Source organism: Artemia franciscana, chromosome 13, assembly GCF_032884065.1.
Source record: "Artemia franciscana chromosome 13, ASM3288406v1, whole genome shotgun sequence".
Classification (NCBI taxonomy): domain Eukaryota; kingdom Metazoa; phylum Arthropoda; class Branchiopoda; order Anostraca; family Artemiidae; genus Artemia; species Artemia franciscana.
The window spans coordinates 20,310,327-20,329,180 of record NC_088875.1 but is presented as its reverse complement, the minus strand read 5'-3'; the positions used below and the strand labels follow the sequence as shown (position 1 = coordinate 20,329,180).

The 18,854-nt window shown below is 36.6% G+C and overlaps 1 protein-coding gene across 2 annotated transcripts in view; it reads left to right on the top strand.

Moving 5' to 3' along the window:
* Positions 1–14,117, top strand: part of LOC136034631 (uncharacterized) — a 34,596-nt gene extending 20,479 nt beyond the window's left edge. For both annotated transcript variants that reach the window (XM_065715932.1, XM_065715933.1), the window contains exons 4-6: positions 1,928–2,015; positions 3,260–3,672; positions 13,872–14,117. In XM_065715932.1, the coding sequence (XP_065572004.1) occupies positions 1,928–2,015; positions 3,260–3,672; positions 13,872–13,973 (603 nt within the window). In that variant the 3' untranslated portion in view covers positions 13,974–14,117. The remainder of the gene's footprint in view (positions 1–1,927; positions 2,016–3,259; positions 3,673–13,871) is intronic.
* The last annotated feature ends 4,737 nt before the right edge of the window (positions 14,118–18,854 follow it).

Sequence of the window (18,854 nt, the reverse complement as noted above, 5' to 3'; positions counted from 1 at the left end):
CGGGATCTACGCATGTAAGAGGGAGGAAGGGGCCTAGATATTAGGCATTATCTATGAGGATTATAAAAAGCATCTCTGTACGGAGTTGGTCATTGTTTGACACCAAAGTCTAAGTATATGGTAGGCTGCCAAACTCCAGCGGGGTAGCGACAATAGCGTTTTTAAGCAAATAAATTTAAGGCATGTATCCGTTCTTTAAAACTATTTCAGGGATCGCTTTTCTTCAGTGATGTTACCCTCATGATCATCAGATTTATGATTAGACGAAAGCGCTATTCCAACATAGTGTCCGAAATTGAAAATGGAATAGGTTAAAAAATGGTTTGGTTAAAAAAAAACTACTACTCAAAAAGTATTTTCAAAAGGGTTTTGAACATTAATTGCTTGTAATTGTTTATTTAACATTTTTAAAAATACAAAAAAAATTAAACGCGACAGAAAACGGAGCTTGTAAGGTTGGGTATATAAATAATTGGACATAGACCAAACAAAACATCTCATTATAATAATATTATTAATAGCAAAATATTAAGTTAATTAATAAAAAACAATAACAACAAAAACCTAAGAAACAAGGAAGAAAAGAAAGGAAGGGAGAAAAAAAATGCTCGAGAGGAGGGGCGTTGGAGGCCATCCCATCGTAGGGACAAAAACAAAACTCATAAAGAAAATATCATAAATTTAATATTCCATCATCAAAGGTAAATACACAAACATTAAAAAACAATATTTAATATTTGTTTCTTTAAATTCAGCTGAGATTTTTGTGATGGATCAATTTGAGTTTATCATTTAGCTTCTATATATTTGCAATTAATGGCATTAGGTACCTAAGGGAACAAAATTAATGATTGTAGCTTTTATTAGGATTGAGGCCATTTTTAATCATTAAAAGTTTAATTCAATATGGAAATAGGGTAAAAAATTCAATACTATTTTTGCAAATATATGGTATGCTTGAATGAAATCAATATTTCTAAGACTTTTATTTGTCGATTTTTAATGAGCCTACATGGATTTTGTTTGATTTTCTAACGTGTGGGTTTTCAATCTCTCGGTTGAAATGTTAAACACCAAAAAACAAGAAGAACAATAGGGAATTTTTTAAGACAGTGGGAAACAAATTAGAATGAATATTTCGGCCCTATGTCCAAGGGCCGTCCTCAGCAAAACGAATGAGAAAAAGATAAGAAATGAACAGTTCTCAAAACAGTCCCAGCATCCTTACCTCAGCGAAGTTCAATAGGCGAAGGACATTTCACTAACTCAGCGAAGGACATAGGGCCGAAATATTCATTCTAATTTGTTTCCCACTGTCTTAAAAAATTCCCTATTATTCTTCTTGTGATTGGTGTTTGTGATGGAAAGGCAGCGTGATCCCCGTCGTTATTTAGGTTGAAATGTTTTACCACACCTGGTTAACCCATACATGGCAGATACAAATGTCAGAAAAAGGATGAAATCCGGAGGAAAAACATACTTTTGTACGAAATCGTTTTTATGTAAACCTGGTTTGCGTACCTGCTGTAAAACCTAACATGTTAAAAGTAATCATAATAGATTCGTTTTACTTGACGCTTTTAGCATGATCTCACTTGGATATGGACCTTTCATTTAGTGTGAAACAGAAAATTGTAGGTGTTACCTTTGATTAGAACAGGCCACTTGCATGCAAATAAACGGCTACTTAGAAATTTCAAAGTGGATTCATGGTTAATGATAATAGTTTTTGTGGAATATCTTCGCCGTTGATTAAAATGAATGTCACGCAAGTCATGATACTTTCTGTATTGTTAAAACTACTGCCGTTATATGTAGTAAAAGATAAAGCCCAGGGAATAACTGTTTCCTCTGCGTATACCTTTATTCCCATAAATATAAATCTCTGTGGATTAATTCCGTTGCCAGTAATTATCCGTATTTTTAGGTAGAAATGAAGAAATTCCATCGGGAGGTATTTACTGTTGAACTATCGAAAACCTGGAGTGATCTGCCGCAACATCTGTGCAACAAAGGTATCCTTCTATTTTATTGATTAATCAAAAATAAAGTTTTTGTGATAGTAAATAGTGGAAACAGACATTGAATTGCTATTAGCTAAGAGTTTTTTATTTATCTGCCATGGCGATTCTTGTTATTGTAAGCTTTTGCTTTGTTCACCTCGACGCTATTGTTTTAGGGGAATTGGTGTCAAATACGTCTAATATTATTATGCCGCTGTAGAATGTATCGGATGAATTATCTGAAGAGGTTTTTTTTATATTTGTTTATGTCGTCGTTTCGCCGCTAATTTTGTAATTTTGTTTGTTTGCCCCTTTTTGCCTTTTTCTTGTTTTTGTTTTGTTTTCTTGTTGTTCTTTTATTTAATTTTTTTTGCTAGTCCACTATTTCTCATTTTTTTGTATAGTAGACAAAGCAAGGGTTATGCGGAATGAAGACCTTTTCAAAAGACGTTAATAAAGCGATATTTCAGCTATATGACGAATAGCGGGTTTCAGTGAATTAGAAGACAATCTAAAATAAAGAAACTAATAAAAAAAATCTGCCTCACGCTCAAAGAGCTCTTGATAAAAGCAAAAAAACTAAAAATCTACAATAACAACCAAAATTAAACTAGCATTAGTTCTTTTATTATCCACTTAATCACCTTTGTTAATGCCAATAATATTAAGAAAAAATCCATGAGGGATGAAAAACATATAGCCTCAATTATATTTAAACCCAATGGGGTGGGAGGAGGTCATAAGAAAGGATTTAAAGGAAATTGGAATTTCATGGAAGAGGTAAAAACTAAAGCTTTTAATAGGTTAGGGTGAAGCTGGGTCCTGGCCTCAGGTGGCTTGGTGCTGGAGTGAGTTGTTTGTAGTAGAAGTAGTGGTTTGTTTTAAATTTGGAAGAAGATAGACGAAACGCTTTTGAGATAGTTGTACTATGTGCCCATTTGCGGACTTTTGTTTTGACTATAATTCTATACTCTGGAAAAAGAGTCGAAAAAGGTTCTTTTTTTTCAATGTAATAAACTTTAAAGTTTTGTTCTAATTAACCTCAGACTTTAAAATAAAACTTATATTTTAGTTGTTGGATGCCCCAAATCCTGCTCCGTGAATAGGCCCGAGTTGTTCAACCCAGTGAGGTTTGAAAATATCCCAATTTGCAAGGGGATATAGGATAGATTTCTTATAGTATCTCATCAGTGAAATGGAAAACAAAGAATTGATTAAAGATAAATGCTTAATTGTTAATTTTAATAATATCATAGATTTGGCCGCGGAAAAGAAAAAGAAGATTAGTAAAGCCTATTATGAAAATGAAGCAGAGCGAACACTTTACATTCAGCAGAAGCTTGTAGAAGAAACTGAAGAAATTGTCTCAGATAGCCCCAGAGTTGATAAAGAAAATGAAGTTGCTTCTTGTTGCGATCCTCTCGATTTTCTGACGAACTTTCAAGCTAGTGTCCATCAACCTTTTCCACTGAAAGATCTCAACTCAACCAACAGTTTGACCAATGATAATTCTTTTGTCGGTTTTCCTTGTGTAGATATTAAAGACGGTGAAAACAGTATCTGCAATGAAATTGATTTGAATTATTTGCCCCGATCGGCATATTTGGATGTGCCTGGAAGTGCGTATCCGTATCGAGAGTGGTCTACTGGAGTTTCTAACTCAGTTCAGGTAAATGCTCTATTTCGATTTATTATTTGGATAATTCGCGAGAAGTGCTTGTTCAGGGATTTAATTTTGTTTACGTCATGTTAGGTGGTGATGCTGATACAAAATAACGCGGAAAGTAATGATTTTGCTTTTCTCTTAAGCAAAACAAATTTCCACAAACTTTGATGTGTCTTTTCGATGTTTTTTAAAAATTGCATTTGTCAGAGGTACTCGAGTAGCTACTAAAATATCGTGCTTGACTTCCACATTAGAATTTAGCTCAGAAATAAAATGAAAATTTGAGTTTTTGCTATATTGGGCCACCGATGTTATAATGAGGGCTACGTCCGTTTTAGTACTGAACCCTCTATTTTCTAAGCCGCCCGTAATCTTAACTATTATAAACCTTGCAACAACATCTATCGAAAATTGTATGTTCTTTTGCCTATAATCCTACTATAGATGCCTTGGCTTCCATGCCAGATTACTATGGACTTGATTGGTTACTTGTCTATAATGAATATAATTAGAACTGGCATATATTTGTTCTACTTTTCTAATAAGAAGCAATGATATCGGATTCCTTGACTGCCCACCTAAGCAATAAAAACTTTTTTCAAGAACCTTAGGTCGTTTCGCTTTTATGATTCTTTCACTCTACGATGTAGAAGTTTTCACACTAAGTTAGTTTAAGATTTTACGTTACGTTGTAATCTTACGGTTTGTGCTCGTTATAGAATTTTACGTTGCGTAAGTTTAAGTTACGTTACGGAAAAGTCAATGTAGCAGCAACAAAATCGAATTTCTGATTGAACAATTAATTGATTTTGAAAATAAATGTACCAACTTTTCCTTGCAAGCCTTTCATGCTTGCTCAAAGCTTTAATCGCCATTTCCATCCACAGGTTCGGTTTTTGTATATTTATCTTATGATGATCGGGATAATTTTACACTGTGATTATGATAATTTGTTTGGATTTTTGCGTTTGCCGAGTCATTAGAGAAAGCAGCACGCTTACATGACACCCGCAAGCTTTACCAGACCCTGAAGGAATCCGTTGGTAAGAAAGCTGCTGTCTCAGAAATAATCAAAAACAGATCAGGAAAAATCCTTAGTTGTCAGAAGGAACGTTCAGCAAGATGGAAGGATCACTTTCAGCTCCTCCTGAACCCATCCCCTTCATCTACTCATGATGCCTTCCCACCTTCCGTCTCTAAAGAGCCTTATGATATCGAGCTGGATACACCGACCAGAGCCGAAATACTAAAAGCGATCAAAACTCTAAAAAACCACAAAGCCCCAGGTGAAGACGGCCTCCCCCCGGAACTATACAAACAATGCCCTGAGGTCACTGCTGAACAGCTCCATGGCATTCTCGACGAAGTGTGGAGGACCAACACTTTTACAAAAGACTGGAAGACATCAGTCATCCTCCCTTTCTATAAGAAAGGAGACAAAACCGAATGCAAAAATTACCGCGGAATAAGTCTCATAGACATTGCCGTCAAAATATTCGGGATCATACTCTTGAACCGCTTTAAAGGGGCAAGGGAGGAAAGAACTCGAAGAAATCAAGCCGGCTTTCGACCAGGTAGAGGGTGTACTGATAATATCTTCGCCTTTCGCCTCATTATCCAGCAGTTTGAAAGATACAACCTACCCCTGATCTTGATGTTCCTAGACTTCATTGCTGCCTTCGACTCTGTCACTCGCAGAAACTTTGGAAGATCCTGGAGAATGACGGAATGCCGCTGAAGTTTGTTGAACTGATGAAGGCATACTATGACGCTTCAGTGAGCCGAGTTAGAATCTATGGCGAAGAAACTGAAGAATTTCTGGTTGAGTTCGGAGTAAAACAAGGATGTGTCCTCTGTTCAATTATTGCATCGATTGGGTGCTTGAAAATGCTCTATCGTCTTATCCAGGAGCGCAGGTTGGACAGAATCTCTCGCTGACTGACCTCGATTATGCGGATGATGTTGGCCTCCTGTCAGACCCTGTAGAAGCCCAAAACATGCTTGACAGCGTTGTGGCCTGGGCAGATCTGATCGGCTTGAAAGTCAGCACAGAGAAAACGAAATTCATGGCTATTAACCACGACACAGGACCATTCCCACTAACTATCAACCAAGTTCAGCTGGAAAAAGTCAACCGTTTCACATACCTAGGCTCCCAGCTTTGTACTGACGGATCTTCCGACGCTGATATCCAACAGAGAATACAGAAAGCGCAGACAGTCTTTGCCTCCCTTTGGAAACCCTTATGGAATCGCCGTGAAATCAGTGTCCAAACGAAAGTTCGAATTTACATGGCACTAGTCCGCACCGTTCTCCTTTATGGGTGCGAAACATGGTCGGCAAAACTACAACAAGAGAACACACTTAAGGTGTTTGAGCATACTTGTCTACGAAGAATTCTCAGAGTACAGCTACGTGACCGTATCTCCAACGTGAATATACGTCGAATGTGCAATATTCAGAGAGATGTTGTGCTCACTATTAAAGAACGCCGTTTGAAATGGTTGGGCCATGTATTGCGGAAACCGCCAGAGTACCTGCCTCGCCAAATACTTCTAGTTGAGCCTATTAGCTACTGGAAGAAACGCCAAGGAGGACAGAGGAAGAACTGGTGGAACCTGGCCAAGTCAGACCTTGAACCAATAGGGGGTTTCAGAAAATTTGGTGACAGATGGTCAACACAGTGGCTCGCCTTTGCAGAGCAGCTGGCACAAGATCGATCAACATGGTCCAAGAAGGTCTCTAAGATCATCGATGCCGGGCGAGGTGGAAACGCCTGATTCCCACCACAAGTACAAGTACAAGTAAGTACAAGTAATGCCGGGCGAGGTGGAAACGCCTGATTCCCACCACAAGTACAAGTACAAGTAAGTTTGTGAATGAAGTGGCTTCTTTAAGTCTGCAAGGTATGCTTAACCTAGAATAACTTAACCGCTTAGTGTAAGAAATTATATGCGTTGGTTGAAAGCCATTTTATTTTGGATCGTTACTCTTGGCATAGAAAAGGGCTACTGATGAGCTATTGCAGCATAGAAATGTAAATACTATAGCAAAGTTGTTAGAAAGAACTATAGCTGAACATTAAGACCTTGCGTTCATAGAATTCACATATTGGTGAAATTAGATTAAGAGAGACAAGGCAAGCTACATTTCCTGTAGAGGGCAAGCGCAATAAAGGAAATATTTAATATGTTGCATGAAGTACAGACACATGAAGATAGCTCAAAAGAATACTACTTGGTCGCGGCTTTTTTCATGTCACAATCCTTTGTTGGCTCCCCGAGGTTCAGTGTGCAGTTGATGGCTCCATGATCGGCAACCACTCTTGATCCCAGCGTTTGTTGTATTTCCTGAACCCGTTAAATGGCTCCAAGTCAGGCTTGATGGTAGATAATCATGTTTTTCTTTGACCGTGAATTCACCTGGCCCCCCATGGCAAATGCAGACGATTTTGCTTTGAAATTGGGTTGCCAGGGCGTCGTAGTGCGTGGGCAAACCTTCGTAGGTGTCTATATTTAATGACATTTTATATGAGTAGCCGTTTCCATCTTGACTGTGAATCTCTTGACTCTTTCAGATTGGCTGACATTCAAAATTTACCAAATTTACTGTAATTTTTAAAAAATAGTGTGATTTGTTCTCTATTGATACTATTGATGGTCGTTGGCTGAATTATGAAGGAGAGTCACATTTGACGCTTAGTGATCTATAAATAGCCTAATCAAGTTTTTCTATTCGGTTTGAATGAAGAAAACTTTCCTTTTACTTTTCCTGGAACATGTTATTTAACCTTGTTTTGCTCTTTTTTTTCTAACTGAGCACCGTTATGGATAAAGAGGCATATTTTCTTACTAGAACCTGTAAAGTCAGATGCAAAAAAAGGAAGAAAGGAAAAGGTAAATCAGCCAAAAATGGGAGCTCATAAGGCCAGGTGGACACTAACGTTCCTTTGAACAAAAATCAATATAATTGTACAGTTTTACCGGTTAGTTTAAGGATTCCTAATGGCCTACCCTCCCTACCATTTAAAACTTAATCTGTATAAAGGGCTGGATGCTAGCACCTAAAAGGAAAATTATGTTTCCCTTTTCCCTAATTTAGAAGATGGAGCAAGTACGCGTTGAATCCTTTTCAGTCATCGTCCAAAGGAAATTGCAAGCCATTTGCTCGTAATTAGTTCCAAGTTCTCGCTAAATGTAGCAATAGTCAAAGCTTAAAATGAAGTCCTAGATTAATGAGCACACAGCATGGGAGTTTCTATTTTGTTTTTCTCCACAACAAGTCTGCACTTTTGTAAACATTGGTTAAAATAAGCACAATTGAATTGGCTTCGTAACTGTTATCCAACACTGCGATTTGGCAATATACGAGGTGACTCGCAGATAGATTAGTGATGTCAAGATACTGGACGGGCAGGGGGGGGGGGAATTCTGTTCTTTAAAAATCTACCCTTTATAATGATATGGATATCAGTGACATGGGTTCCAAAGATGCTTTGAATGCTTGAATACATTAAAAGTTTTTGCTTACTATGCATATGAAGGCTGTGTACCTTTAACTTATGGTATTAGTCTAGCATTGTTGAACTCCGCTCACTTTATCACTGTTGACAAATATAAAGATTAATTACCTAATCGTACTTATCCTGCTTTCTTGATATCAAGATTCCTCTGTCTAGTAATAACCCTCTTATTGCCCATAAAAAACAAATTTCTAATCATAAAGGAGTCGGGCAGAGGGTTCTCGCTTCTGTTACTCTGTTAAATAGATATGTTTTGGACACAACAGCTAGTGATTCTCTTTGTCTTAAAATCCTTTATTCTTCTTTCAATCGTCGTTGCCTAGATCTTTCCTTTTTTCTGCCAATTTCTTGTCTACACCACCCAAGAATCCCGGTCGATCTGGCTCTCTGTTTCCTTAAAAATATCCTCCTCCATTTTCAGTCTCTCCAAAGCATCAGCAAGTGCAATATCAAACAAATTATCAAGATCAATTTTGCAATTGTTTTCAGGGCTTCTGAACGCAATCTGAGTTTTCTTACAATTTTATTGCAACTCTCCAAACATGATATATATCAACAAGTGTTTTCACGCAGCTAGGAAATAACCTTGTTGGAATTCTTGCTCTTTTCCCAATTTATGATGCACTCTTTAATCACAGTGTTTACACTTTCACAAACAGTCAGTTTAACCACGTGAATATTGTAAAATAGAACTGATAGAACTTGTCGATTAGAGGGTGATTTTGCACCATTTATCTGATAGCTAGGCGTTCCAATTAGGTAAATATTTTGTTTATCACTCCGTAATTCCACCGACATGTTTAGGCATTGAACAATGGAGCACTAATAGTCTCAAAAACCAAGTATGAAATGACAGATAAAACATGTAGTTACAAGTCACCGCGCAGTACCTACGCAACTTGTATGGACATGTTCAAGTCGCAAGTCGGCACGGTTTATCGTCTAAAAATCTAACTAATATTTTTTTTCTAAACCATATAGGTTTATTATGAAACTTTTAAGAAGGTATGCGTAAAAATATCGAACTCTTTATAAAAACAGCCCTAGTATCCTTACTTCAACGAAGGTCAACCAGGACTCTGTTTGTTATGAAGGGCACTGTGGTCTTTGTCCACATTGTCATTTTTTTAGCTCTTAAGTTTAGTATTCAACTATTCCTGGAAAGTTTCTCTCAAATTTTTATCCTGGAGTCTACAAACATCATAACTTCCCGGGTGGTTGTTACCATTCCCAGAATTTCAGCTTTAAATTAATCCTAGTTACTTCTAGATAGTGATCTTTACTTTTAACATAAGTAACAGCACTCCTACATACCCTAGTATCTTGTATTGTTCCTGCCAGTCTTCGGTTTACTATAACATAATCAATAAGGTTTGCCGTCTTACGATCACGTGAATACCATGTTAACTTATGCGCCATTTTATGACCAAACACCATATTCGTTTTAACTAGATTGTTATACATACAAAATTGCAAAAGTTTGTAGCCATTACTGTTTTCTTTTCCTGCACAAATTTACCTAGGCTTGGATACCATCTATCCCTATTTCTACCGACCTGGGCGTTAAAATCATTCAATAAAAACACCATATTTCTACCTGGGAACCTTGTCTATTTTCTCCTGCAACCGTAAGTAAAATTCATCTGAGTCACTAGTATCTCTGTCAATCCTTTTTACAGGGGCATACAATACTATAACCGATACCCTGGACTTTTTAGTCATAAATGAGCAATTATTATTCTATTATTAATATCTTCCCAGCCTGAACACGACTTAGCAGCTTTTTTATTCATTATGAGCCCTACTCCCTGTCTATGCCCCCCATCCTTCCTGCCTGAGTAAACAAATTCTATATCGCCTAATTTCATGCTTCCTACCCCTCGGATACGAGTGTCTGAAACTTCTAATAGGTCCAGTTCGAATCGTCTGAATTGGTCAGTTAATATGTCGATACCATAGTCATTTTTTAACACAGTAACATTCCCAGTTCCCATTTTCACGTTCTCCAAATCATTGAAATTATTTTGGCCTCGGGAAAAGTAATGATCCCGGATACCAGGGCAGGGCGGGGATCAACATATCTTTTCAAGTCTACGCCGAAGCGCTTAAACCGGCTTAGAACCGGACAGCAAGAAGTCCCTAGGACCTCCAGTATGAATGGAGGATTTGTTCAATCCTGAGCGCGTCTTGGTCATAAGATGGTTTTCAGCACTTGGCGATGCTCTTCTATCAACAAGCGTTGAAATCCTGCACAGACAGTCTCAAGCTTATTACCTCCGACTCATTATATATTCATGCCTACAAATATTATGCTACTATGGGAAGGCAAGCAATAGTATGTAAATTACCTAGGAAGAGGTTTTTCGAGCCCGAAAACGCCCGTCAAAACAGACGAAGCCCAGAAGAATTATCCGTTAATCATAATCCCGAGCGAATGCTGTGTCGTTTACCAGGATATAATTTCCTTGAGTGGGCGCCACTCCTCAAGTGGGAATAGAGTTGACCGCAAGGTCCCTAGTCTTGCAGGTACCCTGAATGGGTCGATGCAGCCCTTTGCATAGGTCGTTGTCCATAGATCTACATCTTACGTCCTGCCGCAGTTGTCCTCATATATAGGATCTTCCCACTATGGTGTTCTTCGCCACCCTGCAGTTTAACTCATTACTGGGGGAAGGTTTGTAACTTAAGGGACGTGTGGACACGCCGGTAGGCCCTCTTGAGTGTACATTTGAGGGGCGTTCTTTGTCCTTCACCCTCATTTGTGGCCCTGGGCGCCCCAGTTTCTATTGTGGACCCTCAAGGACAAGGTTCCCCCTTGGTCCGTGCCTCCTACGGAGATACCCTACATATCTGTAGGGCGTTTCCCTGTCGTCAAATGGGGAAACGCTAAGTGGCCTGGGGGAGGCCTCTACAGAGCAGCAAACTCAAAAAGAAATTTTAAATTCTCATTATAATCTTAATCTTAGAATTTGTGGAAATTCAGAATTTCAAGCGCTGAGACTTCATTTTGTTGCCCTAAAAATCTATCCTGTACTTCATTGGGAATCTTAACAACACCAAAGGATGCTTGATATTGGGAATACAATTGACGACGAGACTTGATTTATTTTGGAAATATAGCAGCATCTTGTTTACTGGATTCTGTAAATAGTGTCAAATTTTAGATTCAAGAGTCTGGAGATGTTGAATAATTTTCTCCCGCACATTATCTATTACTTTCGTTTCTGATCCTTTAGTTTTCATTGAAAGGTGTTCAGATACGGCAAAGTTTCCAAGATTTACTTTATAGTGCCAGTTCCACAGCTATAATATGAAAGATATGATAGTATCTTTGAAGCAAAGAATGTGAGCTTCTTTAACTTGCAGTTTATCTTATTTAGCTGATTCAGATAAATGAGCTACCATTTGGATTAGGGTCTAACCACTAAAATAAGCTTATGTTTTCTTCTATTTATCAGAATCATTTTATTTCATTTTCTATTTCAAAGACTCGACCGATAGTATTTCCTTATTATAACCAGCAAAAAATAGTACGAAAAAAAATTTTTTGCGATCGGAGGTTATGCTGTCACATGGTTCTTTGGAAAGATGATTATTGCCACCATTAGATTTTATATAAACTGAAAATTGTGAGAAATTTTTGTAAGGGTTTTGGAATAGCGTGTTTGCAAGGGCAGGTCGATGAATAAAGCAGTGTGGTGTGGTCCCTTTGTCTGTCGTGCAAGTTCTTTAACTTCCATCTTGAAAGCTCAACCTCAATCAAAGTAAGGATGCATCTCCGTTCCACATAATTTTTTCCTTTTTAAGCCGTTACTTTGAAATAATGAACTTGCCATCTCCATGACGTCTTTACCTTTCGTAGTAGTTTTACTTCTCTAAGAAACAAAAAGTTTACTTTGATGTCCTCTAAGTGAATATATCCTGCGGAAACGAGTAATTGGGAACATGAACTAGCATCAGCGAATTCATCAAGTCGAAAAGAAAAGACAAATAAAATTTGTGCTATCCCGACTATGGACATGTTAGAAATGTGTCTCTAAACTGTGTTGTTGGACAAAAAAATGGTGTAAATTTTAATTTCACTCGCTTCTCCATGAACTTTAAACTACTTTCATAAAAAAAAGTTGGATGAGGGTTTCTTCAATTTTATGTGGCGTTTTATTTTATATTTCGCAACTTTTTGGAACAATTTCATTTTATGCCTCAATTACAGCTAGGCTTTGTGTTTGAATCGTCCCAGTGAAATCTAACTGTTTTGCCTTCAAGGCAGCCCAGTGTTATTTGAAGAAGTTTTAATGTTTATCAATATGTTTCTGACGTTTGTGACAAGTGACGTTTGAGGGATTCATAGTTTCAGCGCTAAAAACAATATTGCATAAAACACAATGTGAATCCTCTATGCTGCTATAGTAAATCCAACTTTTAGGTAGTTTTCCAAGTATTTTCCTTTTTTCTCTCCATAGCCCTAATGTTTACAAAATCAAATGCTGCAAAATAATGCAACGCTTAAAAATTTCGAATCATTAGTATTTAAACTTCTTTATCTACCTGAATGGTCAATAATAGGAGAATCTATTTTAAGTTAACCTATCGAACATGATTTTGACAGGCTATCAGTTGCATGCAACGATTTTGGGAAACAAACTAGAAGCAAATCCAACAAACTCTTACCCTTTATTGACAAAAAGAAAAAAAAAACACCATAAAGACTTAACGTTCAGCAGCAGTTATTTTCTTTGGAAGTTGTAACGAAAAATCACTTTTAGTGACCGACAGGGGATCAATAAAGCAAGCAAATTGTAAAGGTTCAGTAAGAGCCATCTCTTTGTGGTCAGGGTTGCAATATACTGATCCCAAAATGTCGTCTCTGGATTGTGCTTCAAATAAAATCAGGCTGTTCGCTTTCTTAATGATAGTGGATAATTGTTGGGGCCCAAGTTTATGCGTGGTCATCATCGTTATGTCGTCTGAACGGTTAACAAAGGAGATTGTTTTTGGTGCGCCATATGTATGGTCAAAGCTCAGTTTACAGGACATTGGTGAAATAGTATCTTCGAAATCACTAAATGCTAGGGAAAACAAACGAACTCTTTGTTGCCTCTCGAGATTGTTTGGTCTTGTGCTTGGGGCACTTGACATTTGATCATATTCTACCAAATTGTTCGAAAGTAACGTTAGAAAAGTGCAATACGCCAAATAAATTATTATAAACAAAGTTGGCCTTGACTTGCATTGCAGCGAAATAGAATGTATTTGAGACAAAGCTTAAAAGTCAAGCCCAATTCGCCTTGGCCGACTTAGAGGTCATGACCCACCGGCAGGGGAACCGAATGCTACAGCGAACTGACTTTGCTTGATTGTGAGTATAATAACTGTAGACCTAAGACAGTTTAGAGAGCCATCAACTCCTGAAATATTCCTCTTATAACAACATCTTCTATCTTACTACACAAATCAATACACCTTTTCATGAGGCTGCCAATCCCTCCATTTTTGTAAACCTTGCACGAGTAGGGTTAATCATCCTATCTGAAAATAATAGAGAATGTGCTACTGATAGATCGGGTCTTTACGGTCATAATTCCAGGTCAAAAATTTTTTTTCAAAATTCCGCACCTTGTTTCAAGTAGATTATCTTCAACTGTTTTCAAACTATTTGTATTTGTTTCTTTTTTTTTAGTTTTCACCTAAGATAAACACTTTCATGGAGACTAAACCTGTTGAGCGACCATTTCAATTGAAGGTACCTGAGATTAAGTACTTCAAAATGATGCGACATTAGAAGCCGCTTTTACAGAGCTTTTCTGGAGATTGTTTTTTTGTTTAGTTTTTTCGTTTTCTTGTTTTGTATTTTTCACGCGGAAATATGTTTGTTTCAAAAGCGAATATTTGGTATATTTAAATTAAATGCCTTTTTCTGTTGTCAGTTATATGCTATTATTGGAGTTTTAACTTTCGTCTATTTTAAGGGTTCTGTTAAGTTATATACATTGGAAAAAGTTATGCAGGAAGTATGCAACCGGCAAAACAGAGCATGCTCTTGCTCTTAGCATCAATATTTACTCATGCAAAATATACATAATTCAAGCAAATATGCTGGAATCTTTTGTTGTTGTTTTTTTTTGGACGGGAGAGTCAAAACATAAACCCCACGGAAAGTCGACTTATAATATGGAAAATAAAAGAAATTGTGGGAAGAATTATAGAAAAAATCTAATTTTTCAAGAGGGAAGTACGGAATCGAACGCCCTCTTCCCCCCACATGCATACCTGACCAAACCTCCATCAGTTTATTGAGCTGAATTTGGCAAAAAGTACTTAAAGTTTTTAGTAGCTTGGGTTAAATAAGACATTTTAAATTCTGTTTTCGCTTACTTGCTGCATTTCTTTTACAAAATATGATCGAAAACACTTGCATAAAACTTAATAAAACAACCTCCTTGTTGACTATAGATATTTCTCCAGCATCTACGTGTACCTTGAAAAACTAAAGGCCGCCTGTTCTCCACAATTTAAGAAGCTAGTTCTGAGAAACACAGAGCACTTGTCCACGAAATTTCTGTTGACTTGCCTCGAAAGGTCAATGTATATTAAGACCTTTTTTTATTAAAATTTAACAACTTTTTACATTTTTGGCACCCAAATACCCTATCTGCAGTTTTCAGATCTTGTCCTATTCGGCCTTGTGTCTTTGTTTAGCAACAATGTCAAACGTGAAAGATATGACAGTCGGTCATTACGATACTATCTAGGGAATAATGAATACGGAGCTCACTAGCACTGCTGTCGTACATAGATATTTAATGCTTAAAAGTGACAGGGCCATGGCTACAAAAAGGAACAATCAATTCATAAAAACACTCAAGTACATTCAACATTAGTTTCAGTATTCCCCCCTCCTTTCCCCTAAAAAGTATTTCCATATATGTCATTCGTAATTTAAAAGATTCTACTGTCTTTTCCATGGTCCCATAACCTTTTGACACCATCACTAAAGTGAGCCACCATTGGACTCTGGTTTATTAAAAAAAAGTAGTTATTTCCTTTAATCCTGGAATTTGGGACAAAAGGTCACAAAATGAAGCAGTCTTTGCCAGTTTCTCCACAGATGGGGCATGACATGAGTAAGGACTATCCATCACCCTTACATACCCTAGATATTTCCTTTTCTCCTCGAGGACTAAAAAAATATCCCTCCGTGAAATATACTAATTAAATTTTTAAGTATTAACACCCGTCTTAAAATAAATAATATGTTCTCAGGCCTCCTTCCATTGCCAGGAAACTCCAGGGGGCATGGAGGGTGCGAGTCCACACAGCAATTTCAGAATTTCCTGGTCTTCCAACACACCTTTTACAGATTTGCTATATTACCTATATCCACTCCATTCGTCAATCAAAATATCTGATAACTCAAAACTATTTGAAACTGATTTTATCTAGGAAGCAAAGAAACTTTCCTTGTATTCTGCAATACCTCCAGATACGCTATATTTACTCATATATTATTCGGTAAACTAATAACTTTTTTTTCGATGTACTATCATTTTGACTAATCTTTTTATTTTTAATGAACATTGAATTCGTCTAAAATTTTTACCTATGAAGCTTAATAACTGTTGTTCCCAAATGCCTCAGGAGGATCCTCAGTAGCACCCATGAAGTCGTCTCACCTTTTCAACATGCCATTTTTATCTGGTCACTCCACTGTCTTGGACTTGTAAACCTGCATCCCTAATAAATAAAATCATTAACTTGTCTTATTTTTTTCCCTTTAAGCCAAAACTTATTCTTTTCCCTTTCATCATTCCCAAAAACTTAAATAACTGATTTGTCTATATCTAAACTAGTTTATTACTTTCTAAATAACTATCCAAAATTTCTAACATCTTTTGCAAATCTGCAGCCGATGTAGCTGGCAGTGCTAGCATCATCTGCAAATAATAAACAAAACAGGTCAAACGACATTAATTTTAACCTCGGGATATTTTATTTTGAAAGTCCTAAATGTAAATGATAAAAAGAGGAAAAACAAATGGGGTGATAGAGTGCATCCCTGTTCAAGTCCCACTTCACTTAAAATTGGCTTAGAGTAAAAAATGCCTATTTTTACTACTATTTTAATCACCTCATATCTTTTCATTATAACTTCTGCTAACGTATTTGGTGCTCCTATTTTCACTAGCGCTCCTTTCAACATACTCGTTGTAACCTCATCAAATGTTCCCCTAACGTCTAAAAATGCTGTATATTGTATACTTGTCCCTAAACCCAACCTAACACCTTCAATCAGCCTGCCTTTTTGCTTCAATCTCTTATCAACCCTATTACAAAGCACTCAAAGAACTTACTTGTATAACTTTCTACACTTATTCCCGTGTAGTTCTTGTGCATGTTTCTTTCTCCTTTTTTAAGTAATGGGATTGTAACGAATATCTGCTAATTCTGCCACTACAAGATTGCCCAAAATTGGTAAGTCTTCAATAAAGTCCTTCTGAAAAAATTTAATTTGCATTACGTATCGCAGGATCTTGCAGTTTTTTTTCAAACATGGAATGTTTCGTAAGTGCTAATAATATCAAACTAAAAAGAAGCTTTTCTTGCGAAGTCAGCAATATTTTAGTTGCCTTGTGATTTCTGGGATTTCAACTTTACAGTATTTTGTTAACACTGGTTTCAAATTGATTTTTGTCAATAAAATTCCACTACCCCAGTCCTTAAGAGAACCGCTCCACCATACCTACATAAGGGCTTTGAACTTGGTCTCCGGTATTTCCTTAAATTTTCTTATAATTCCCCTTTGTTTCTCTGTTCTGGTGAACTCAAACCCACCTGCCATACCCAAAACATATTAACTCTGTTTTCTTATCCATTAACATGTTAACTCCAGTTTCTTCTATTTTTGTTCTTATGCGTGCCGCCAAATATCCAGAAATATGTCAAAAAAAAAAAAAATCATTTCTCACTTTGGATCTGACTTTCAAATATGTTACCTTTTCAAATATGTTAGCATTGTCTTCACTAAAGTCACGTCCTGAACTTTGGATTCTTTATTGTAGCTCCGCAAAAACATTCTCCCTGGTAATGGCATTTTCCTTTGTTCGAGGAATGATTCGACAGTCTACAAGTTAAGGTTTGCAAAGTGAAAAGTTATTTCTACAAAGAATTTAAAACTAAATTTCGTCTTATATTGTAGTTTGGCCATATTATCAGCTCAGTCTGGTCAGAAATTTGTAACCCATTGTTTATTTAGAAAAGGCATCTAAAGCAGAATTCCTTGAACTGTCCAGGCATTATTTCACTTCTTAATACTTCGAAGACTTTTGGAAAAACTCTTCTTGATAAGTTCAGCTAGCAGTTTCTACCTAGTCCCTGTGGAACTGGAATAAACCGGGGCAACAAATTTAGAGAGATAAGTAGTTAGACTAGCCCACCCTGGTCAATCATGCATAAAAGTGATCTTTCGGGAAATGAATTTAAATGTTAACAACAAATAATAAAATTTTGGAATCCCAAACTTTAAGAAGGGTCCTGAACTGAACCCCCCAACCCCGGACTGCCAGATGCTTAAGGTTTTATGGTTTCCCCTATAGTTTCTTATATTATTTCTTGTTTAGTTGCTATTGTTTGGTGTTGTCTTTCGAAGTTGCCCTCCCCCCCCAAGTAAATCCTTGAATATTTGCCAGGCTTTTTCTATGCAAGATTAAATCTGTTCGTTTTTATTTTAAAAACACAAGCTAATATATAAAAGAGACACTAGTTGCATTTGAATCTCTTTGCATTTCCTAAAATATAATTGAATTTTATTGTATGAACTTGCAGGTGCTCACACAACATTAATTAGCTCGAATTAATTAGCAAAAACAGCAGTCTTTAGCTTCGTTGATAATCTTTAATATCCTAAGAGCTCTATAGTAACTGACTTGCGAAAAAGACATTCATTGCATTATTTATGCATTTTAATCTTTTAGTATTTAAAAAAAATTCTAAATTAGATAGGAATATACCAGGCATTTACGGACAATTTACTTTTAAAAACGATTTTGAAAAAATAGCAAAAACTTGCCAAGTTGTATGGAAAATATAAGAAATATTTGTACTAATCGTAATATACCGAGTATTTTTTGGGGAATAAATTATTTCTGAGGAGAAGGGCTTCCAAGATGAGGGCCACTTTCGGTAGACTCTACGGATAAGAATAGGAAAACAACTACAATAAGAAATAAACTTTTTATTTCTAATTTCTAACTCCTAATTTCGCAACTTAATTGGAACAAGACATATGCTTTGGAATATACAACAATGCTGTTATTTGAAAAAAAATATGGCCTACATAATGCGAAAAACAAAAACACAGTTTATTGGATTCAAATAATTTAGAAATCACGAACTCTAGCCACCTGCACAAAAATAAAATCTGGCACCCACAACTGGCTAATCTCTGTTTTCCAGGCTTGTCTACTTGAGCTTAATCAAAGAAAAAACTTTTCCAAAAAAGATTTTTTTCAAAGAAAGGTAAAGAGCTGAAATAAAGTATTGTGATAATTCAAAATTAAAACAGATCCTCTTAGAGATGAGTAGATTAATCATAAAACGACCAGAGATTAAAATTATTAATCATAGTAAACTGAAAATGAATAGAAATTGCCACAAAAAGGATTAG